The sequence below is a fragment of the Battus philenor genome, unplaced genomic scaffold, assembly GCF_028537555.1.
Source record: "Battus philenor isolate CCGP_79_NKW_IND1 unplaced genomic scaffold, ilBatPhil1.0.hap1 SCAF_4, whole genome shotgun sequence".
NCBI lineage: Eukaryota > Metazoa > Arthropoda > Insecta > Lepidoptera > Papilionidae > Battus > Battus philenor.
In genome coordinates, this window is record NW_027181704.1 from 5,987,510 (window position 1) to 6,014,110 (window position 26,601).

General features: G+C 34.1%; 1 protein-coding gene across 1 annotated transcript; it reads right to left on the minus strand.

Annotated features, from left to right (window-relative positions):
* Positions 1-1,449: 1,449 nt before the first annotated feature.
* Positions 1,450-26,191, minus strand: Lrp4 (LDL receptor related protein 4). The gene is made up of 34 exons (XM_068771957.1): positions 26,008-26,191; positions 25,540-25,646; positions 24,607-24,811; positions 23,911-24,040; positions 17,191-17,297; positions 16,248-16,407; positions 15,498-15,648; positions 14,521-14,831; positions 13,551-13,737; positions 12,957-13,110; positions 12,147-12,356; positions 11,156-11,337; positions 10,847-11,010; positions 10,629-10,766; positions 10,444-10,549; positions 10,223-10,373; positions 9,990-10,151; positions 9,034-9,249; positions 8,666-8,855; positions 8,503-8,593; positions 8,164-8,326; positions 7,893-8,026; positions 7,546-7,633; positions 7,366-7,471; positions 6,974-7,277; positions 6,047-6,375; positions 5,775-5,898; positions 5,573-5,667; positions 4,711-4,954; positions 3,966-4,224; positions 3,085-3,276; positions 2,661-2,836; positions 2,063-2,221; positions 1,450-1,978 (listed from the first exon to the last, which is right to left on the minus strand). The coding sequence occupies exons 1-33, from the start codon at positions 26,189-26,191 to the stop codon at positions 2,087-2,089; spliced, it is 5,655 nt and encodes a 1,884-aa protein (XP_068628058.1). The 3' UTR covers positions 1,450-1,978; positions 2,063-2,086.
* Positions 26,192-26,601: the final 410 nt, after the last annotated feature.

Below are 26,601 nucleotides of genomic sequence, written 5' to 3' on the forward strand. Positions count from 1 at the left end.
TAAATTTTATTGACTTTTAATTGCTATTTGGCTTTTGTATATACAAATGTTGACGTTTATTCAAAATAAACTACAGCCGATAAGAAAATTGCTACTAATAAATATGCGTTTATATATGTATAAAACATAGAAAACATTCATAAGTATTAAAATAGCGATACAAATTTCTTAATACATATATTTTTCTTGTAAAGTGTGCAATAATCATGGTCTTCAAATGATATAGAGCGATAACAATTTTAATAAAAGACTAGGAGAAGTGTTGCACCTAAAAATAATTCTTTAAATAAAATACATTTTTGATCTGTAACCGTTGTTACCCACCCTAAGTCTACCTTAGATTAAAAACACCCTGTGAAACTTTACTATCGCCTTTTTCGGGCGTCGTCATAACCTTCAATAATAACAACTGAAAATAGTCAAGTAACAACTGAAACGATGCAAATTTTTATATTTAGTAGGAAACTTCAAAGCATATTTCAAGATTTACATACATCTAATTAATTACTAAAGGAATTTACTTTGATATGAGAAGTACAATATTCATTGCATTTTTGTTTTTGCAGTTACCACCGTCCAACAAAAATTGAACCACAAAGTATATTCCAACGTATGACAAAAAATAAATCAATATATACAATATAATATTTTTTGTTTAAGAAACATCGTAATTAAAACTAATTATTTACACAGATATTTTATTGTCACCATATTTCTCGTGGTGAAGTAATAAACACTATAAGCATTGTAAAGAAATCGATAAGAAAATAAATTGATTATCTTAAGTGAGTTTCAAATGAGAATCCTTGATTTAATCAATAGCCCATTTAATATCTTTCAATACATTTATATAATATAAATATAGGTAAAGTCGGCAATTGTTCATTTTGACCAATGCGAGGCCGGGTATTTCATTTACAATTCTACAAAATTAAAACTGTTTACTAAAATAGTCCCAGGCCTTTTTACATATGTCCATAGTTATTTTTTTTTAATTTGACTGTTGTCTTGGCGCTTTTCCCGTGAGCCAACGAGAAAGGGGCAAGAGCTAGTAAGAAAATAATATCTTTGTATTTCATAAATTTTTACGTTTCATGTCATCTATTTTACACATCATAAAATATTATTTCTGCGTTACTACGATACTGCGATGTGTGAACTTTGCGAACAATTATTTGAAGCTGACAAACGTAATTGTTCACCCATTCTAATATCGTAGTAATTTAGGACAAAAAATAATATAACAACGACTCATTCCACCACTTTGTAAGATTTCAATGAGTGATTTCGATCAAGATTCAACAAAAATTTAAATCTACAGATAATACTTGAAATACTTAGTTTTTTTTATTATTATTTTAATAAACATTCTATTTACAGTTTTAAAAAATACCATATTATTTTAGTCTTCTAGACATTTCTAAATTCTATACGATATTTATGCTCTAAAAACGATAACGACGTTGTCAATTTAATCTCACTGTTAGGACTGTTTTCTAAAAACACGTAAACGGTTAATACTTGACGGAATGTTCACCACTGAATAATAAACGGTTAGACTGAGACATAGCGTAAGCTAGGACAGATATTTACCTACAATTTAAACCTTATTTCAGATTACATTTAACAATAATCTAATTGTAAATATCTACGTACACGTATATGCCCATTACATTGAAATCTGCAATTGACGATATTTGGTGGCGAATTGTCTAGATCCGTGATGTATTATTTTTAATTATGTCTTTATGGCAGCGAAGGAAGCAACACGTACTATTTTCTATTCTTTTGTCATTAGCTTCACAGCAATTCTAGAGGTCGACCAACTGAGACACTAGTTGCACACTATGCGTAGTCCTTTTATATTTAGAAGTCCTGCCAATGGCTCCGGTGTTATTCACAGGTCCGTTCATTTAGTACTTTTAACTCCAATGACAGTGTTGTGAAATTTCTTTGAAATCTAAATGTTGGCTGTAACCTTAAAATGATGTTGGACATTTTAGTTAATTTATATGTTTATAAAAAGAATATTCACGTTTCACGCGTAGGTCAATAAAAGTACCTCGTGTAGCTTGAAGGTCCATTTTTAGGCAAACGGGTGCAAGGTAACGGGTTCGAAGTCATCGTGCGAAGGTCGCGTGGGTGTTTGTCGGTGGGGTGGAGGAGGCGGTGATGGGAGCAAACTGGTGCCCTCCGGAATGTATACGTTGGTTACGCGCTCCTGATATTATATAAGATTTTATTATAAACATGTTCGTGACTAATTTGACTATGCCTAAATCACTAAAAAAAATGTAAAAAGACTCTTTATACTGTACAAAAATGTAAGTGCTTTTGTCAATAAAATTATAGTTTTGTTTCAAATATAATATATTTTAAACAGTATCTATGAACGTTTATACAAAGATTTCAATAAAGATTTTTTTTAATAATTTTGATGAAGAGTCGCTTAAATAAAGTTACCTAGGCAACATTGTATCAAGTTGCAAACGATATCGTGTCTTTTTCGATGAAATCGGTTGAAAGCGGACTGCTTCCAGTTACTAAGTAACAAATGTTGAATGATGATGCTTTATATGTATAAACTAAATCAGTTCATTGTTCTCTTAACAGCATTCAAGTAATACACAAGGCAAATTTTACTTTTATTTCGTACAGACCTGACTCTTGTCGTATTTGAATATTCCTTGGAATCGATTAGGACGTCGCTCCGGTTGTTCCTGGAGGCCGCTACCACTCGCGCAGTTATAATTTGGGTTGTGGAAAGAAATATGGCCGCTCGCCTCACGGTAGTTGTCCTTCATAAGGTCTACTCCCCGGCCCACATGTAGCTTTACTGTAATTGAAAATTAATTATATCGGGTGATTTGTTCTAGATGTAGCAAGGGGTGAATATATAAGTCATTTTTGTGATGTATGCAAACTCTATTTTCAATCATCATAAATAAAATGATCAATTAAAATTTATTTTTTCTATTGAAATACAGCGGCCTTATAATTTATGGTTCCGTGTATATTGATTGTTTAAGATTTATACTTTAAGTCATAATGTGGGAGCATTACAAATTCAAATAAAAAACTCACCACAAATGTAAATGATGGTCGCAACGCCCACCACGACACAGCTTATTAGCACGATACCAATAATCATGATCCCGATGCTGTCTTCGGGCGGCGGTGTGGGCTCAGGTGGCTTATTGGAAACTTCGGTGTCCATGTAATCGTAGTATGATGGATAATGAGATGGCAGTTTTAAATCGACACGTAATTTTGTCACTGTAAATATAAATCTGACATCAGCATGAAGCAACGCCGTCGTCATCATCATGTTAAGCATTTTCATAAACCACATAATTTTATTAAGTTAAAAGCATTGTTGGTTCACATTAATTACTATTTATAAATATGAAGTTGCGAGATATTTCCCCTTATCTCAGTCAAATATTTGAGCTAGCTAAGAATATTTCAGTACGTCTTATCACCGTTAATTATTATAAGTTAATTAATCTCGATACTATATCCGATCGCTTTAGGGCATTGTTAGCTTTTATAGATTTTACAGCTTCGTCGGAGTCAAGGATTGCACCGATTCGGAATCTCCGAGGTAATAAACTAAATAAACCTACGTCGGATTTACACCTGACGTATTTTATTGACTACATAATATTTATTCGGTTATCGGAGGAAAGCGTGAACATCTTCTCGGAAGTCCTTCAGCTCTTGAAATCGATGTTTACAACATTCGATTGGTGCAGGGAAATGCTGGCCACAGTGCTTGCGGATCCGAAATTAACGAGCTAATAAATCCATCCTGACACAACCAAATGGTGTCCTTATATGCAACTACCCGCATTAAATGATCGCGCAAGGAAATCTACCATTAGCGCCATCTATTAGCACCTTCCGAAGTAACAACGTTCTTTCAAGCATTAGTATTTTATTACAAAATTAATTAATGAAATTACCGGTTGAACATGGACGACTGTCGTTTTCATCTGGACAAGCGCATATATAGTCATGACCTCTAAAGAAACAGAGGTGTGTACATCCTCCGTTCTCTTCCTTGCACGGATTCCATCCGCATTGTCTATCCGCTGACACTGCTTTTATCTCCATTGACATCTCCAAATCTGACCTTATCGCTGTAACATTCTTTCCTGTCTTCTTGTCAGCTCTCATTACTGACTTCCTCATCCAGTCAGTCCAGTAAATATAATCATTGAACTGAAACCCATGTTTTTTGTAGTTTACTTATTTGCCTTTAAAATATTGACTTTTATTTTTTATTAATTTATTAATATGTTTGTTTAAATAATCGTTATTTTTATGTAGCACTAATCCAAAATTATTTGTGATATTTAGTGTAAATACTTTATTAAATAGGCCTTATAGAAAAGCAAAAGTCATCCAGAGAGCACTAAAGAGAGCAAAGGAGAGCGTGCAAAAGAGAGTAATGCTCGAAGCATTGCTGCGAGATCGAAGCAGAAATGAGAAGATCCGCAGACGAACCAAGGTCTCCGACGTAACTCGCAGAATTGCTTGTTTAGGATGGCAGTGAGAGAAGCACATTGCTCGAGCTGCCGAAGCAGAGTAGAGTCAAAAATGAAATAAATAAAAAAATGACGATCAGTAAGAGTTCTGACAAAGGTTTTTATGTTGAATAAATGAATTTTATATTTATCTTTATCTCACACAGAATTTTTTTTTTACCTGTGTCATGCCGAAAGGATTTTTTGCTTCAAGTACCAATTGTACACGGTGTTGTCCGTTCAGATCCGTTGTATCGATTCTCTCTTTAAAAATATCAATCCAATAAAGCCTCCTGTCTTTGTAATCAATTGTTAGGCCATTAGGGAAACCTAAGTCGGTGTCCACAAGAGTTTTCCTTTGACTTCCGTCTAGAAGAGCTCGCTCTACTGATGGGTTCTCGCCCCAATCAGTCCAGTAAAGATATCTAGAAATACAAATAATGAAATTCGAGAAAAAGAATTATCACAGGACGTTATTAATTACCTGCATATTTTACGCTATTCATACTACAGCGTGCATAAAATTATAAGTATATTTTTTATTTAATAATTTTCCTTTTTTACTTTTGTGTTGTTATGCTAAAACTGTTTCGCACAGTTACTGCCAGATTTGAAACCAAGTTTAAAATATAACTCTTAAAAGACCTTATATGTATATATATATGTATAAATAAATATAAATTAAGATTTATTAGTTCTTTGAATTAATTTGTTTATACTTTTCCCGTAAATCAACGTCAAGCTAGCTGTTAAGTCAATTTAGCTAACTAATTTAACCCAGACCCAGATATTTAAAAAATGTAATGAAATTTAAGAATCATCGCCATACAAAAAAAGGAAATTAAATTTATGCACCCTGTGATGTTTTTATTACTAAGAATATTAATGATTATTATTAATATTTTTATTAACTCTCATGTTTCCGCTAGTAAACCGTAAACCGTGTTGGAAAAAATTTGATATATTTAATTTATTTTCTGGAATTTGCCCCGTCAGTCGATTTTAGGTTGACGTTGTTTCATGGAACATTCCATATAACTTACCCTTTAGCGGGAAACAAAGCAATTGCTCGTGGCTCTGTTAAGTTCTCTACTAAGGTTTTCCTGCAGGAACCGTCTAATCGGGCTACTTCTATTTGCTGTAAAGTTTAATTTTGTACATTAAACATACATATGCACGATTAGATGAATAATTGTATTAAAGCTTTTAAACATCAGACACGAATTCTAGACACAATTTTTTCACCTTGTAATGATTGTCCGTCCAATAAAGGTTATTTGCAATCCAGTCGACACCTATACCGTTTGGTTTGAGCAAATTTTCTTTGATTATTACTTTAGAGTCACTCATATTGTTCATATTTATTGATCTAAAATTAAACATAAATCAATTTTTTATCTATCAAAAATATCGATTAAACAAAAATCAATCTAATGGTTATCTTGTAATATACATATATAATAAAGTATTTTTCATCTGACTAAAAATGACATTACATGAAACTATCATATACTAACCTGATAACGTGATAACTGACATCGGATATAAACAAAATTTTTTCTTCCCAATGGTAGTCCACACCGAGTGAATTCGAAATATTCTTAACGGGAAGGATAACATCCCAATGTTCTGGAGTATCTAACGATATCATACTTAGAGTTCCTTTTGTCGCGAACACCAAGAAACTATTAGGGTGAGCTTTGCAAGTTTTTGGGTTAACTTCAGTTTCATTTTTAAACACCGTTCCGGTCGGACATGCACATGAGTATCCAGTGGGAGATCGGAGACAGAGATGAGAACAGCCACCGTTATTTTTACCACAAGCGTTTGTAAATTCCTCGTCACCCTGAAAATTAGGATACCTTTATTTAAACAAAATGTTTTTTCATGGACGGGTCGTCCACCCACAATGTGGATAGACGACCAACAGATTAAATATAAGGTCGTCGGAAAGAGCTGAATGTTGGTCGCTTTCCACTGCTCCTCTTGGAAATATCTGTGGGACGTTCTATGTCCAGCAGTGAACGTCTTATGGTTGTAGCTGCAATTACTTTACTCTTAACCTGCGTTATAAACTACTATGGACAGTTCATATGGAGATAGGAGAGAGATAGGCTATCGTTAAACCGCTTATGTACAAAGGATATAACACTAAAATTGTTGTAACTATATATTACTAATGTAAAAATCTCTAAGAACAATCTCCTTTTGCCGACTATAGATTTCGTGTAATTCTTATTAAAAGATTTTTTATTATCGAAAATTTATCATTTATTTAATTTTGTATGGTTTTTAAGTAAATAACTGCATCAATAATTATTAATGTAACAGTGTAATTTTTTTTAAAAATAATACATCTGTGATTTATTCCAATAATAATCTAGGTACACTTAGTTTCACTTGTAATTATAATATAAAGCCAATAAATTAAAAAAAATACTCACTTTAACGGCGCGTATATCCATGAGTCCTTCCAAATTTTCTCTGATTATTAAATGATTTTCGCCATTAGTTTTATCAGCTCTGTGCAGTGCTTTAGATTTCCAATCTGTCCAATAAATATGTTGGCCTACTATAACGATACTGTAAGGATAAGGAACGTCATTCATCAGAGTGCGGCGGTCACCGCCATTGAAGTCTGAACTTTCGATCGTATGAACTTTAGCGTCATTCCAATAAAGACGACTCTCTATTTTATCAACGGCAAGACCGTTAGGCCATTTAATATTATTATCTACAATGATGCGTCTGTAAAACAAATAACAGTTTCATCATTTTACATTGTCCTGACTAATTAACAATTGTTATATATTTTCTTCAACACTTTTCACTTTACCTGTTTTGGCCATCCATATCTGCTCTCTCAATTTTAGCTGTTACACCCCAGTCAGACCAAAACATGTAGCCATGTTCATAATGTAATGCAATCGCACGAGGAGAATCTGTTCATATTAAATAATTTATAAAGTTGTTCATTCTAAACAGCAATATTTAACAAGAGAATTATAATACATACCTAAACCAGTCCAAATAAGAAGTTTTCTGTTACTTCCATTAAGTTCGGCAACTTCGATGCTGTTACGTCCTCCGTCTGTCCAATAGATCTAAATCCAGACAGAAAAGTTAAGCATAGTACTATAGATAAAAAGTATGTATAAGTAATTATATTTATCATCATTTACAGTATTGTGTATGTAAAAATTTAATATACATTTATTAATACAATTATTACTTTGTCTCGCTCTTATATATTCATACACACATACACGAACACATATACATATACGCTTACACTAAAGCATGCATTGCTCTTGGTTTTCACAATAAATTAAATTAAAAAAGTTAAATGGTTATTACACAAACCTTACGTCCAGCGGAGTCAATAGCAATACCATCACAAGTATGTAAGCCGTGTGAAAACATAGTTTCTATTTTCCGGCCTAACTTATCAGATCGCAAAATTTGTCTCTCTGCCGTATCACTCCAGTATACCAAACCTAAATAAATATAATAACTTTTAAAAAAAGTAAATCGAGTGAATATTTAAATATATTTTGAGTTCCATTGTAACTCTAGGTTTATAAAACTAAATTTAATTACAATTATATATTTACATAAAATCAAATCAATTTACCTGTTTGTCTGTCAACATCCACACCCAAAGCATTTTTCAAAGGAGGAAGAGGCATGACCACATCAATAAGGTAAGGAACATCCAAAGACATTATACGTATGTCGACACGGTGGGCGAAAATTAAATAATTTAAAGGTTCCTTCGGACATGTTCTTCCGTCTTTCTGTAGATTAAAAAACGTTACACTCTTATTACGTGCTCTTATAAACAATTTTTTGATATTACATAGTAAAAAATAATGGTTATATCCATAGAAGAAGTAAATTAAAAACACAGTGATATTTATTCAAATAACATGACAAGTACTAATTCTCGGAATAGTGTCAAAGAAATGCTTACATTTAATTTGAGTCCTGTGGGGCATGCACATGAGTATCCATTTGGTTTTAATAAACAGAGATGAGAACAACCGCCATTATTTTTGCCGCAGCTGTAAAGAAAATTGTTTTATAATTTAAAATTTTTTCATAATTTTTGTACAAAAGTAATTCTTTAAGCTTACCGGTTAATTACAGCTTTTCTATCAGTGTGAAATACTCTAACGTCCATTAGACCTTCAATACCAGCCCCTAACGTGCGTCGGTTTTTACCAGTGTATTTATTAGCTGCTTGAATTGACTTTGTGTCCCAATCTGTCCACAATACCTCATCGCCGTATAAATCCAAACCAAATGGATGCGGAAGATGTTGAGCTATAGTTATAAGCAAAAGTTAGTAATAATTAAACATAAAGGAGGTTATAAGTAGATCGTAATTTCAAAACGACACGAAAAACTTTAAACAAAAACTTAGAAGTATTTTTTTTTCAAAAAAATAAAAATAGTTGAACACTTGTATTTTTTATTTTTAATAAGCTTTCGTATTTGTTACCTATTAACACAGTCCGTCCTGTCCCATCAAAGTTCGCATATTCTATAGTACGATTGCCACCATCGGTCCAATAGATTCGTTTGTTTTCGAAATCTAAAGCCAAACCGTTCGGCCAAGTCATATTGCCGACAAGAAGTCTTCTTCGATTACCTCCATCCATATCTGCGCGTTCGATACATGGGACAGTTCCCCAATCGGACCAATACATCACTCCTCCTATTGCAAACATGCTCAGTATTAATTAAATAAATAGAATATTTAGAAAATGTCAAAATATAAAGAGATTTGCAAATGTCTCTAAAACGTCTACATTTTTTACATAATTGTAAAAATTAATTACAAATCTCTAAGATTCTGAAATTGAACACCTTAATTATCTACCCTTTTTCACATAAATTTTACAATCATCGTATTAATATAACTATCTGTAATAAATCAGTTGATTAAAGTATTAAAACTACTTTTTCAAAGAAAAGGCTTTACACGGTTTGATATATTATATAGCTATAATATATATTAGCAATTTCATGTAGCCTAAGCGCCTCAGGATAAGCCAGACATTCCAAGCCGATTTCAATTGTCGTCAATATTCACAAAACAAGACACTTAGTTTAATCAGTTCACCATCATCAATATTTGAGCCCTACGTCGTTTACTGCGTAAGCTCGTTCTAAAAATTCCAAAAGAATCGACTGAAAGACGCCTGCGTCCAAAGTATTTTAATGACCTCAGCGAGGTCATCAGTCCACCTTGTTGATGGACGTCCTAGCAATATCTTGTCGCTCTATCGTCTACACACGAGAACTTGAAGACTGCATTAGTTCTGCATGTTATGTGACCTGTCCACTGCTACTTCAACTTCACAATCTGCTCGACTATCGTTCGGCTATGGATCTCTTCATATCCTGTTTATTGAATTAGTTCGTATGTATTATGTTAATAAAAAAGTTACTTGCCTTTCGGATCAACTACAATGTCTCTGGGTTTATCAATGTCATCCCAAGCCAAAAGTCCTCTCATTGTGCCGTTAGCATTGGCTACCTCAATCCTGTTTGTACCGGCGTCTGTCCAATATATTTTGTCCGTCATCCAATCATATGCCAGACCGGCAGGTGATACTAAAAAATGTCAGTTTTTTTTTGCAATATGTCTAACAACAATTTAATATGAAAAATTAAAGCGATCTTACTCAGGTTGGAGTTGACAATGACTACTTGATTAGACCCGTTCAAGTAAGCTCGGTTAATTGTATCTTTGTCAACGTCCGTCCAGTAAATAGAATTTGTATTATGATCCCAGTCTATAGCCACGGCGGATTTTATGTTTTCAACTGGAATAACCTACAAAAACAAAGTGATTTTTTTATGTATAATCTGCTAATTTTTATGAACATTTATTAATAATACTTACGGTATCCAAAGAATCAATATGCTTGCGAGGGTTCAGTTGTTTAAGTCTCATGTCTTTTCTACGTGCATATAAAAGAAGTTTCTCTGGTGTTTCTTCACACGTTCGACTAATAAAATAAATATAGGCAGTTTAGTATGATTGCACAATAAAAAATAAATTAAAAATCCTAATAAAACTTAATATACCTATCAGCATTCAAATTGAAACCCGCTGGGCATCGGCAAGAGTAATTTACGCTGTTTGGAAGACAGAGATGCGAGCAACCACCGTTGTTATTTCCACATCGATTCCTATACGTTTGAATCTGTCGCATTGGATGGTAACTAAAACATGAAAGGAATTATCTACCTTGCCCTTAGCGCATTGTGATATATTTATATTACGAGTGTTATAATTTTAACACCTGTGGATGTCCATAGGAACGTTTGGGCTCGCATGAATAGTTTGTATCCCCATTCCAGTATTTTTGTTTATCGTTGATATGCTCTTAGTATGCCAGTCCGTCCAATATATTGCGTCCTCGAACAAAGTCAATGCAAACGGATGTGGAAGACCTTTATTTGTTATCTGAAATATTTTTATTGTTTACATTATTGTTAGTGAAATCTATTTCACCTTTATTTTAAAAAATCACAAATTTATCAATGTATTTTAGAATGTTACTTTCTATTATAGCGATATGCATAAAATCAAAAAATCTTTATTGACCAACCTTTCTTCTATTTAGGCCATCGAATGAAGATCTCTCAATGACATGATGTTTAGCATCAGCCCAATATATTTTAGATTCAATGTAATCTATAGTTAGTCCATTAGGCCAAAATATCTCATCAACTATTACACTCTTCCTTCTAGAACCATCCATGTTCGCTCGTTCTATTTTAGGATTAGGCCCTGAATTGCAGTAGAATAGACATAAAAAGTGTTACAAAGGTAATCAATTATACAAGCAAAATACGAATTTTAATTTTTCCCTTAAGGACTCGATGACAGAACTGAAGTACCTGACTTACGATAAATATAGATATATCTACGTTTTAATTATGAGTTTAATATTTTTATCTAAAAAATGATGAATTTAGTAATTCGACTTCACAGCCAAAATATTAGAACGATTACGAAGTTAATGCGTTATTTATTTTACTCAAAAGAACTGTGCGGATTACTTATAAATTTAAACGTGGAGATTTCCTAAAAGATGTTTTTAAGGAAAAAAGTATTCTTACGGTTGCCCCTCAACACATATTTAATAACATATTTATGAGTCAAAATTTAAATTATTAAATAAGAAATAGTTTCTGGCTTGATAAATGTGAATATGAAGAAATAAAAATATACTCGTAAACCAAATTTCGTCGTAAAGATTACTAAGATCTTCCTTTTCTTAGTTTTAAATCTTTAGTTAAAAGTATATTATTAAATAAATCGTATTATAAGTATTTAAGAGTTTTGAATCGATCGAAATGTGGTTTTTTGACTTATTTACACAGTTGATATTACAATGTATACATCAAACATTGTTTTATTTCATTTCAAAGTGCGAATAAATGCCTACTTAAAAGATTATCGTATAATTTTAATATTATTCGTTTAATTAAAAGTTTATAAAGATTGAATTGTGAGTATTAACTAAGAAAATCTTTATAAGCGTAGCCTTTTAACTGTTACTTTTGCTTGATGAGATAATTGAAATAATGACTTACCCCAATCAGTCCAAAACAACAACGCATCACCAGGATGCACAACTATCGCTCTGGGCTTATCCAAATCACTAGCCGCTAGAACGGCTCTTTTGCTACCGTCTAAAGTAGCAACCTCTACCCTTCGTGTGCCCGAATCCGTCCAAAACAATAAATCATGTATCCAATCTACTGCAACTCCGCCTGGTATTTCTATACCCCATTTTATAACATCTAAAATAAAATGACAGATATAAATTACCGTTTTTAAAGTTAAACTTCTTCTACCACTTCTGCGTCGAGTGTAGGTTGGAATTTTTTTTTCATTATCATTATCATCATGATAGCCGATAAACGCCCAGTGCAAGGTATAGGCCTCCAAAGATTATTAAGATAAGCGGTCTTGCGTTGCCCACATTTAGCGACTTTTTGCTTCCTGGATAACGTTTTCGGTCTATCTAGTGGACACCACTTGAGAATCTTTCGACCCACGAGGCCGTTGTTTATACGAACAAAGTGCTCCGTCTACTACCAGCTCAGCGAGCAAACCTCAACAAGCAATTCTTTGAGCTCCGTCGGTGACCTATGTTCAGCAGATCTCTTTATTTCTCATTCGATCTCGCAGCGAAACTTCGAGTTCCAAATATTCTCCATTGCTTTCAGGGTGACATTAAAGCCTTCTAACTCTTCCATAAGTCATTCAATTTTTTAAAATAACGTGAATGTAGCTCGAACTATCATAAATATTAAAATAATTGAAATAGCATAAATATTAAAAGGTTTCTTTGTGTTTAGTTTAAAAAGTAAGGAAAGTAAGAAAGTAACTTGTATCACCTGACATCGTATGGTTAATCAGTTCGACGACTCTTATAACCTTCATGTTGTTTTCCGTCCAAAATATTAGCTGTTTTTTATAATGATAATCCAAAGCGACAGCGTTATGAAGTCCTTTTAATACAGGCATGTAATTTTCGCCAGTCAACCACACCTTGAAAATTTCTCACAATATTATCAACGGCTTATAGTATACATATATATAATTATATTTAAACATATATAAATATATAATTCATATTATTATCAAAAAACTAATGCATTTTTTTACTATAGCGAAAAAATATCTCATATCATATTTGAGAATTTCTATTGTGTCCGTCCATTACAGACTGATATTTAAAATATTTTTCAGAATATTTTTCTTTTTTTTATAATTTAATTAATTAATCCCGAAGTTTAAGGAATCATATTCGATCTCCGGTGATATTATAAATATTTTTAAAATATATTACACTACACAAAAAGCTATATTTTTAACATACAATTTATTTAATAAAGTTTTTAATCATAAAATAAATTTGTATTAATTATACTGGATATAACAGAAGATATATTTCGTAACACAGTCGGTAACTTTGTAGTAATACGCACCTGTCGAATACCAATTCGGTTCGAAAACAGCAGTGTCGGTGATTCCCCTATTGGCTTACAAGACCTTCCATCGGGTCTTAGAACATATCCAGACATACAGCCGCAGTAGAAACTGCCAATAGTGTTAGAGCACGTTTGAGAGCAAACCGGATCTTGTTCGTACATGCATTCGTCAATGTCACGGCAGCTGTATAAAAAATAAAAACAATATATTTCAAATGTATAGTAATTTAAAGACATGTAATTTAGAATCGACGTAGTTTCAGCCCATAGACGCCACTGCAAGACATAGGCTTCCACCAAAGATATCTTGGGGGGTTATACCATAACTGCCACTCTCGACAGGCGGGATTGCAATCGTAGTGTGGTATTATGGTATGCAGATAATGCCGCTGTCCATCGTCTGGAAATTTGTTGAGCAGTGGCAATCTTATATAATTAAGGCACAAAGTGTGAATAATAAAAGATTTTAAGTCTCTTCTAATAACTTATCACAAAAATTAATTTCGTGAAAATATAAATTATACAACATCTTGTAATTACTACTTACTACTTTATTTAACTTTTACACTGGTAACTAATCATCATAAGTTACCGGTGTAAAATTTTTGAAAGTGTGAATATATAACTCCTTTCAATTATTGTATACTATATATACACACTATTCGAAACTATGTTTTTATAAATAATGTAATATAGTACGAAAAAGCGTTTTCACGATTCGGAGATTAATACATATAAAATTTAATCATAGTTTATTATCTTTCCCTGCATATTTTGCACTGTAACACATTTCATAGTGATCGCTTTTTGGAAAAAGGTGTAGGCTTTAAATTTAATTTTTTTTTGACATATAAATTATTCATTAACACCTTTGAAGCTTTTATTACATATACCTTATTACCAATCCTGTATATTGTACATATTAATTTATAAAAAGTTTTAAGTTATGTAAAGTACTTAGTATTACCTATAGCCATTTTTATCAAGCAAGTATCCCAGAGGACACGCACAAGCTGGGTATCCATCGAATGTTGTGATACACTGTTTCTCACACTTATCTTCGGGAGTGCAAGTCCTTTTAGTTGGACAGTTCTCTTCATCGTCACCGCGAGGGCAATCCTTCATACCATCACATACGTGTTTCCTGTTCACACAATTCCTGAACGCGGAATTGAGCAATGACTTGCACATATACTGATCTTCTTCACAAGTGATTGTGCAGTTGGTTTCATCCTCGCCATTGGTACAGTCGCGTACACCATCGCATGTCCAGGTTTTCTGTTATAATTACGTTACTGATATTAATCAAAATAATAATAAGTCTTATAAACTATATTTATAAAGCACATTTTCATAAAATATCTTTAATTTTAGTTTATTCTTTATGTTAATCACTAATTAATGGAGGCAAAACAAAGAGGGAAGACATGGACAGAATAAAAACGACAGGCTCAAGACCGACGCCCTCTGCGCCACTTGAGGAGCATAGTAACTTAGTCAAATCAATTAACTCAATTATTAATATATTTTCAAATTAATCTATCTTTATTAACATAAGCTCATGCCGAGAACAGAATATAAACATCTGTCATAAAAGAAAAGTCTCGACTGTTTGATGTTAAAGTGAATAGATTTGACTGAATTGTTGTATAGCTAGGTCTTAATGGAGTTAGTGTTTCTCTAAAGTTCCCATTTAAAATAAATGTAAATCTTTGTTCCCGCTCGTGGGTGTAACTGTATAAAATCCATTTTTGGCTATATTCGATTGGTGCTAAACGCTGTTAGGCGTTCTGGCTTTCTTACAGCTTCTTCGGATACACACACACTACAAAAAATATTGTGACCAAGTTTTGTACTTACAAAAGCTAAACATATTTACTGATTACTAAACAAGTGGCAAGTTAAGCAGATGTTAACTTCAAATTATACCACAGCTGTACTAACCAAAATACATCTGCGATCAGCACAGGCGAATTCATCAGAGGAGCAGTTCCTCATTCCGTTTGGTTCACAGGTCGTTTCATCTTCACCTTCAGTACAATCTCTCTCCGTGTCACACCGCCATCGATCAGGGATACATTTAGAGTCCCTGCACCTATAGATGAAAAACAAAATATAACGGTTAGTGAATACTTATCTTTTTTTTAATTACAACAGTAGCTAAACAGGATGCGAGAATTTTTGAACGATATTAAAATGGCAAGAGACCAAAGAATCTAATTAAAAATCGGTACAAATTGTTAACCGTTTTGAATCTTTTGCTACTTTATAGGGAAATGTATAGATGTCATTAACACAATAGTGAATAGTTCATATAATATAATCAGGTATTATTTTTATATGGTATAAGTTGCGTTAAAATGTTTGATTCAAATCTTTTCAATTTAGTTTTATGCAATTCGGCGATAAATCGCTAGGCCAGAACGAACATTTAACAAATACACGCTATAGAGATTGTATTACAAATACAATTAATACACTTTAAATCAATTTTAATTTAATATTACTTATATTGATCTGTTGGGTCTAAAGTTTGATAACCTCTGCGCTATATTAAAGAGAATAGTTTAGATATTTTATTTGATAAAAGTCTAGTTTGTCGCTTATGTATTAAAAACATAACAGATTGCAAATTAGGAAAGATCAAAATAAAGCGATGAATTTCCTTTTAAGTGAATTTACATTTAAACTTACTTGAATTCCCCCGTCCCACAAATGCCGGCAGGGATAGGGCAGGAATCTTCATCCGACCAATCGCTGCAGTCATTGTCACCATCGCATTGGAACTCTTTCCTTATACATGTCTTGCTTTTACATTGGAACTCCGTCTCACTGCATAGCAGGAATTCCAGTGCTGTAAATATGAAACATTTTAGGTCTCCCATTTGTTATGTTAAAACATGATAACTGCCATTTCATATAGTTTGTTTACTGGCGCACTGTGCCTTTTCAAGAAGTGACCGCAGCAATCGTTTCATACACATGGTTACATTGAAGAACTGCCGCATAGCACGCGGAACAGTTGGTCGATGGGGATTTAAGATTCTGGAATGGAGACCACGGAGCGGCAAACGCAGTGTAGGACGTGCACTAACAAGGTGAACAAATGACCATATTAGGTCGTCACCAGTAGCTGGATGCAGGCTGCTATCTTTTGGAAATCTATGGGGAGTCATATGTTCAGTAGTGGATAGTAAAATTGAATGTCGTTTTGCCATGTGCACACATATCGCCATTTTAAATCTCGAGTAGAGTGCAAATGCAATCCAAATAACTTTTGTTTTACACCACTCTGTGTAGTACGACCTTGTCATAAGAATTATTATGTTTTATAATAATAATTTAATCATTTCATGCTACGGCTTTGTCTGAATTAATTGAATTTGGCCTCTTACAGCTACGCTGGCTCGAGCTTTTGCATGCATGGTTTTTCATAATTCATTTATTTGTTAATATTGTTTAATTTAATAATTTTTCATACATCGAAATTCTTTAGTAATGTACTTTTGGTTTATCCAATCAACATCTTGTAGCTATTATTAAAATAAAATTTGCTACTTGTTTGTAGAATAGCAAATGTTTTTTTTTTCAGAATTGTCGAGCAAACAGCGAATGAGTGAAAAATGCAATATATTACGGCAATCATTTTCGTCAGAATTATCGGGGCAGTCAGGCTCCTTGTCGCAGCGCCAGTGCTCGGCGAGGCAATCGCCCGTGCCACACCGAAATTGCCTCTCTCCACACCTGCACAGCAATTTGTAACGTTTAACAAATGTATTCATTTATTAACTCTTTTTACAGATAAGCTAATGGTGGACTTAATGCTATTTTCTGGCAGTTAGCCCAGGATGGTGCAAAGATAACAAATAACAAGGTGTGTAAAACTTGAAGAAACTTTTTAATAATGTTATATTGTATGCTAATACGTAATAATATTATAATTATGATCTAATTACTAATAAACATATTCTTAAATAGGAGGACTAATATTTAAGGAGGTTTAAGTCTCGAGCCTTCTTTTCAAAAATATAATGGTTTGCCGATCTGTTAATTCTGTACGGAACTTTATTCCAAAGACGAACGCTTTAGACAATAAAATGAATAATGAACGGTGTCAGATCTGTGAAAAGAAGAAATTAGATAAAAATAGAAAGGTTCTTTTCTTAACATTATCATCCCATTTCTTTTAGGATCGGTCTTACGAATTCTGTTTTCACTATGGTCATAGTTTCATTATTTCGTCTTATGATTCTATCAATCTATTATAATTATCAATAACCATTATCATCAATTAAAAATAGTATGTATTTGTTAATATTTTAGTTTTCCGTAATATCAATGCTCATTTGTCGCGGCTGAAAAAAAATTAATATTCATCCGAAACTGGGTGAAGTCTTCCTTATTGATAATGCAATTTAGTGTGCTTATGTAAGCCGTCAATATTTTAAACCAAAAAATATATCGTGTCACTAGTGTTGTAAAGGAAATTACTTTCTGTATTTTGATGTGTAGACGCCGTAGTTAGCGAGTTGACAAGATAATGTCTCATGTCCAAATATCATTTATTATTTATATTAATTTATTATACTGTATTACTAAACTCTATCATTGCACTATTACGACCTAGTAATCGCATTCTTTCATAAAAAAATCTCGATTTGTTTATGTTACAGCTTAAAACTTTTACTATATAACGTTTATAATTGGTACTTTACTATTATTTAGTATTGTTGTCTATTCTAAAACTATCCTCCATTACCTTTTCTTTTAAAACAGACTTATTTCTATATTGATATCTTATATGTAATTTATTTTTTTATAAATAGCATTACGGTTTTCATTACTTAAGATGTTTTTGTGCGTCTCCTACAAAGGTTGGTTATATCAGGATAGTTTCACTCGACGTAGGCAGGCGCGTGGGCGCGTTTCTATGGCACCGGCTCACCTCGGATACCCTGGCAGCCCCCCTCTACCCAGCGCAACCCCCGCGCTCGCCCCCGCTTCGCTCGTATTGATCCTAGCTCGTGAGCCCCCGCAGACTACGAGCGAAAAAACCGGTCATGATAACTCCGCTGTATTCAGTTTCCGTATCGCTTATTGGCTTTAAATTTAAAATTAATTTTGCTATTTTTGTTTCATATTTTTACTATAATCTTAATCCAACTTTTCTTTAGACAAGGAGCTATAATTACAATGTTATATTTATTTATCAATTGAGTATTAACATTCTCAAATATGATTTATTACGAATCACGATTTAAAAATAAATTGAAGTAATCTTAATCAGTGATATTTTATTTTATTCCTCTTAAACCTAATCAAATACATACATTATATATTACTTTTTAAAAACACGTATGACTGAAATGTGTGAAAAGGGCAAGTTCGAAATTTTTAAACGACATTGGCATTAGGAATGAGTAAATATGTTAACGAACGAAATTAGCCTACATAGCCTAGTGAATTGGCAAGTTGAAATGGCAGTGAGCTTTATGGCGCGCAGAACAGAAAGTCGCTGGGGCCTTTATGTTCTAGAGTAGAGTCCACGAATCGTCAAGAGCAGCGTAGGATATTTACCCTCGTGGGTCCATGTTGACAGGCAAGCAGGCGTGGGAAGTCTAGATGTAGGCAGTTCCCTACCTATCTTATTGCAAAATATGGTGAACGCCCAGGACCAGCAATAGAGGATCTATTGCTGAAATGATGATGGTGATGATGAATTGAATATTAACGTTCTGGAATACGAAGTATTACCAATAATGGTATAAAAATAAATTTCAGTAATCTTAGTCAGTGCTATTTATATTATATTCCACTTAAACATAATCCGATCCCTCTTGTATACAATATTTTTTGTCATTGAAAATATTCGTGACGAAAATGTTATAAATAATAGAGTGAAATGTTATCAATATTTCTTATAATGAATATCATAAATATAGGAAAGTAAAGTGTACAACAGGACTTCACGATTAAAGATCGAACCACAATACAACATGAAGGGCGTGCCTACACGACAATAAAAAGCCACTATTTGATTTTATAAGGAAGTATTGATATCTTTAAAGGGAAGACCTGTCAGCCTGTACACTTCCAACTCTAGTAATTGGTCCCGCCAATCAATCTGTCGAGGAAGAAACGAGTGAGACCTATATTACATGTTGTATGTTCACATTCTAGAATCATCTTCTGTAAATTGGTACAAGATGCTCAAAATAAATTATCATCATGCAAATTCACGAATATCTGCCCGCGATAGGATAAGAGGATTACATGTATCATAATGTCATATCATAATCATAGTATAAGAAGATTTAGAGTGAAGGGTTACAGGTGTAAGAAGTTTAAAGTAGTGTATATATAGTTAATTTGTTGACAATTACTCTATGATACACACCTATCCAAAAAACAATGGTTTCTGAAATAATAAATAATGTAATAATAATATAGTCGGAAAAAACATTTCTTAATTCGAATTATTATATATTGTAACTAATTATTGTTTACTGTCTATAGACTACTACCAAAAGTAAGTGGCCGGTCGCATTCCAATAGAAAAAATGTATCACATTTCAGAGAGATCACTTTATACAGGTTGGTAAGAAATATGTAAAAGGCTTTTTGTTGACAAATAAGCTATTCATTTAACTCTTTAAAGCTATTACACCTAGAACCAATCAACCTGTCTGCTAATACGAAATAGTTTGTTTAATTATAAATAATTATGCTACCAAAAAAAAACATAAGACGATTTATGTAAAAGAAATAACCCCGTGTTCGAACATGTTAAATATAGACTATGTAACGTGGGTAGTGATGTCAACTCACGTTTATGTTTTGCGTTTGCAATTCATTAGTGCGTGAACTAACACTTATTCAAATCACGTGGGAGTCACGCAGAGCGACAGCAAGGGGGAATCCAAGTGCCATTCATTTCAAGCATCTTGTTATTTTAGTTGACTCCTACGTAGTTCAATCCCTATCAAAAGCCCAGCACGTTTATTCAAGTCAGTTATCACAGTTACATAATTAAAAAAAGAATATAATTTTATTTATTAGTTATTTTTTTTAAATTAAAATACTATGATGATATTTGTATATCATATGCATAGTATTACATATTATCATATTATATATATTTGATAATATTTCTAGGAACTTATATTAGCTGTTTGCGTGTACAAAAGGCACTGAATAATTATTAGAGAGCTATTAGACCATTTTAATCATAAATTATATCAAGGTAAGGAAGAATATTAACATAGTTTTTTGTTTTTCCGGCAACCTGTTTTAAATTATTTGACTATTTAACAGTAAAAACCTAAGTATTGTATACAATCTTGTCTTTGTACTAGAGTAATAGGTAGGAATTGCTCGTCTTAATTGGCAAAGGGCGGGTCACATCGTTCATGCAACGGCCTTTGATTACGAAAGGTACTCGAGGAGCGACCACTAGACGGTAGACGCGGCGTGGGAAGGATCTACTTGATGGACGTGCAACATAGATAAGGTCGCGAAAAGTTGCTGAATATGGGCAGTTCTAGACCGGTCATCGTGGCGATGTTTAGAGGACGCCTATGCTTTGCAGCGGCTGCATATCGGCTGATGCGATTGTGATGATGTCTTAAATAATATAGGGTACTTACTTAATTATTTAACAAGAAAAATATTTAATCAAAAGTTAAAAATAAGCTCTGCATAACTTGCTAATTGCTTTTTTTTCCTATTTTCACTACATAGCACGATAACAGCTAGATAACTTCATAAAAATCTGGGTAACGTAGATACATTGATATAACAACTAAATTTCTATCTTTCCCTAAAATCTAACAGTTTCAAAGAGATTATGAGCATCCTATATACTATTTCTAATCCTTAACAGCTTAGAAAGTAGAAGGAGACGAATAAGTTAATAAATATAGTTATTGTTACGAGGGTGGATTGAAAAGTACTCGGCCTAACACAGATCCATTCAATTCTAAAAATCAAATCTACGCACATTATTTAGTTCAGTTCAGACTAGTTCATTGTGTGAAGTTCGAAACGTGTGCGATAATTAGTTGTGATTTTATAAATTTCTTAACAAAGTAATCGGACATAATTTCCGCGAATGGAGCAAATCGAGTAGCGTGCCGTCATTAAGTACCTCCATAAGAAGGGGCTATCATCAAAAGCCATCCATGATGACATGGTCAGTACATTAGGCGATTATGCTCTGTCATATTCATCCGTCAAAAAATGGATAGCAGAATTTAAGCGTGGTAGAGAGAGTGTGAAAGATGAACCCCGCTCTGGAAGGGCTTCGACGTCAACTACTGACGAAAATATTAAAAAAGTACTTGATTTAATAATGGGAGACCGCAGATTAAAAATTAGAGAGATAGCCGAGATTATAGGCATCTCTTATGAACGAACTCAAAACATCATTGTCAACGAGTTGGATTTCCACAAGGTGTCTGCGAGGTGGGTTCCGCGACTGTTTTCAGTTGAACAAAAAAGGACGCGATTGACTATTTCACGCGACTGTTGGAGTTATTTGAAGCCGATGCAGATGATTTTTTGAATCGTTTTGTTACTATGGACGAAACATGGGTTCATTACTGTACACCGAAAACAAAACAACAATCAAAACAGTGGAGAAGACCTGATTCACCACCCCCTAAAAAGGCTAAGTCGAATTTGTCGGCCAATAAGGTGATGGCTTCAGTATTCTGGGACTCGAAAGGTGTGATTATGATTTATTATCTTGAAAGGGGTCAGACTATAAACTCTGATTACTACTGCACCTTACTACGTCGTTTACGAGAGGAAATAAAAGAAAAACGTCGAGGAATGCTCAGAAGAAAAGTCCTGTTTCATCAAGATAACGCCCGTGTTCACACGTCAGTACAGTCAATGGCTGAAATTCACAACTGTGGCTTTGAACTGTTACCGCATCCGCCGTATTCACCTGATCTGGCACCATCAGACTTATTTCTGTTCCCTAACCTAAAAAAGTACTTGGGAGGTCAAAGATTTTCGACAAACGACGAGGTCAAAGCAGCTGTAGACGCATATTTTGACTCTAAGGAAGAATCATTTTTTTTCAACGGTCTAACTGCTTGGAAGGGGAGGTGGCAAAAGTGTATTGAACTTGATGGTGATTATGTAGAAAAATAAAAATATAACTGATTTAGTATGTGTTTATTTTCTTGGTTAGGCCGAGTACTTTTCAATCCACCCTCGTATAACCAATATTAAACATATCAGTTATATATCATTTTCAAACTTTCAATTATACAAAAAAAAACAGTTACGAAATACATTTATATAATTCTGACCTATGACGTAGTACTCATTCTTGTGTAATATATATATATTATAATGTACATGCAGTTTGCACGTGCCTCTGTCCGTAACAAGTGCTTATAGAGGACAACGACAGCTGGGGGAGATCTAAACCCATTAAATGCAATTCCCCTCAAGTGTTTAAGAAGTGCGAACTACGTCGTTACTTTATTGAAAGGTGTTTATGCAACAAACTACTGATATTAATGACCCGTTTATCCAATAAATCATTTCTTCAAGTTTAAATTAATATATAAAGATCAAAAGCTGATAAAAAAGAAATACATAAAGTATAAAAATATCTATCCGTGAAAACTTAAGTGAAGTTCATCGATTCAGGTTGGCAAAATCGAAATATATTTTTAGATCTGTATGACCAGAGAAATCAACATGCTAGAAACACCCTATACCAAACTTTACATTTTATTTATCTAATAACGAACATTCATTTTCCTCGTTCAATGTAAGATGCTAAACATAGATAGTATATATTGTACACGCTATCGAGTAACTATGATAGACAAAACTTAAACAATTTTTTTAATACAATTTTAGTAACTATTTTGAGAAAGAAGACAGTTGTCGAATTCTGCTCGGTTGGGTAGCGTTCGGTAAATTACGAAACATCTCCACAGAGCCTCAAGCCGAAGTCTTCATCCAATATTTGACAGCGAAGACTTACAGCAGGGTCTTATTGAAAAGCTCACAGTCAATCATCAAGCCATGGAGATGTCTAAGCTAGGGATTTGTCTTAGATATCAAATAAAGAGATCAGTCGACAAACGAATGTAACCGACATAACCCAGCGGATTGGCCAGTTGTAATGGCCTGGTGCAGGTCATATAACGCGCAATACCTTCAGCTTCTGAAATAAAAACCAAATACCGGCAGGCAAAGCGTAGGACCACAAGGTTTACAGACAACTTTGTTCCGATCTTATTGAGAATCTGTGGGGGAGGCCTATGATATATAGTAGACGTCTTACTGCTGAAATGATAATTATAACTGCGTATGTAAAGTATGCACTTACTTGGCCTTGGGACAGTTCATTTCTTCGGAGTTATCTCGGCAGTCGTTATCGCCGTCGCACACCCATTCCTTGTGAATGCAAAGACCGTTCGCGCATTGAAAGTAATCCTGCGTGCAGTTGACTGAGGTATCTAGTAAACAAAATATTATTTGAATTAGGTAAATAAATTATTTTTCCTATTCTTCTAATACTGCTGGATCTAGGTCTTGATTTCTAATTTGTATTGATTACGTTTTCAGCTTTTGAATAATTGCCGACTATTTGTCTATATAATTTGAATAGATTTTTTATTACTCTACACGAAGACATGGTCTATATTTGTGCTAAGCTCTTTATTTTTTCCTAGAAAGTGGCGCCACAAAAAAGGCTTTCACATGATGGTGTAAGTATATTCATTCATGGCAACAATGAATGACACTACATATGCAATATCCTTAAGACAAGATGGCTTCTTCTGTCAAGCTTCGTTATTTTTAAATAATTAAATTATATTAAATATTACAGCGAAAAATATTACAAATAAGCACAATGATGAATAAATGTTGCTTCTTTGATCGTTAGGAACTGTATCAAGATTAAATATTATCAATCAAGAATGTAATTTTAAGATCAATATTACAATACGTAATACAAGGGAAAATACATTTTTTTTATTTAGAACAATTGTTTGTAAAAATAAAATAATCGTATATTTACCACAATGGGTCTCATCGGAAAAATCGCCGCAATCGTTGTCGCCGTCGCAGATCCATTCAAGGGCGATGCACACGTTGGTGTTGTGGCAAATTGTTCGGTTTTCGCTCTCCTCACACGAACGCGCGCAACCTTGTTCGTCTTCCGCTTCTGCGCATTCTGCTACTCCGTCGCAACGTTTCTCCATCGGTATACAAATGCACGAGATCTAAAGTGTAAAAGACATAAAAAAAATTAACCATTTCGTTACGACGCTCATCGGCAACGAAACCTTCCCCTCAGCCTGCAGACAAAGAGAGTTCCCATCCACGAGGAGAATAAATATAAATACAGTATCATCCTGATATGGAATATTACAAAGTAACCTATAGGTGAACACACACTGTAACAACAACTGCAGTGGGCAGGCCACATGGCGCGTGGAAGAGGTGGCCACTAGTACCATGAAGTTCAGAAGAGGAGATTACCGACCGGCAAGCACAGACGTCCACTAACATGGTGGACAGACGGCCTTGTTAAAGTCGTCAGAAGACGCTGATTGCAGGCCACTTCCAACCAGTCCTAATGGAAATCATTGGATATACTAAAATTGACGCTCGTGCGTCTTAATATCATGGATGCGGTTATGAAAATAATTACAACTGTACAAAAATTATTTTTGCTGAAAGGTGTATAAACAAAAATGCTGAAAGGTAGCCGCCCAGTGTTGTCAAGCTAAAAAGTTGTAGATGAACCATACAACGACCATTACGACCGATCTGACTGCATACCTCGTCCAAAAAGATAAAAGTTAATTTGGCTAGCATTTATCAGGTACAATAATTAACAGTTATTAACAGTCTTTCATACATTATATTTGCCGACCGTAAATCATATTATCAATTGTCGCTGCAGTAGAATTAAACTTTAATCATATATTGCAGTGAATGTAAATACCTGGCAAGAGAAATGATCGACCGGACAAGGGTGACTGCAGCCTCCGTCGTCAGCGTCGTCTTCAAAGTCCTCTGCTATAACAACTGGATCGTGCGCCATATGACGATCTATAGAAATATTATTTTTAAGCTATTAGACGATTTGAAAAAATAAGACATATTACGTAAATGCGCAATGCCCGAAGTGTCGCTGCGAAATCGAATCCGAAATTATGTAGCTTAAAGAATTGCTTGCCTGAAATGGCAACAGCCGGAGCACATAGCTAGTGCAATCTGCCGTTGGGACCGAGGGTTTGTCGAGTGGCAACCACTAGGTTGGCATTGTCAAAGACTGGTCATTCTGACGATCTTTGGGGAAGGCCTGTACCTTGCAGTATGTGTCCATTGGCTAACATGATAATGATAACGATGACATAAATATCTTTTCAATTTATGAGAAGGAATGATTTGTATCAAGTTGTGTACTTACGGTGCCACGCGTCGACTCGTGTGTAAGGGCTGTGAGGTCGGAAGCCTGGCACCTGCATTTGGACAGGTACCACGCCAACTGCAGGCGGTTGGTAAGGTGGTACACGGCCCACGGAACGTGTATCCGCTGGGTCAGCAGTTGCATTGGCTGGACGCGATTGTGCCACGGGGGCGAGTTCCTCCATACTCACTACTATATTTATAAATCAGATAAATAAATTATATTCATGAGCTTAAAAAAAATATAATGCCTTATTGTATCAGATAATGTAACAGCCCCAGAACTATCTTAACATGATAAATTATTTTATCTGGATCTGACTCTCATTGCTGCCCAAATGGCATTTGCACATCACGCGGGTTCGAGGCGGCAGGGTGCCTTGCCTAAGACCTATTTTAAGGTCGCGAAGCTTGTGGGCTACCAGAGAAGCTTCGGCTCGGGTCACACATACTACTATTTCACAAAATTGAGAGACCGTTGTGTTCTTAGATTGCTTCGGCTGTAGATCCATGGGTGACTTCCGCTCAAGAGCCTCCACGAGAGGAACTCAACTTAGGTGGTCACTGGTGGATAATATCCCCATAGCATTCCGAC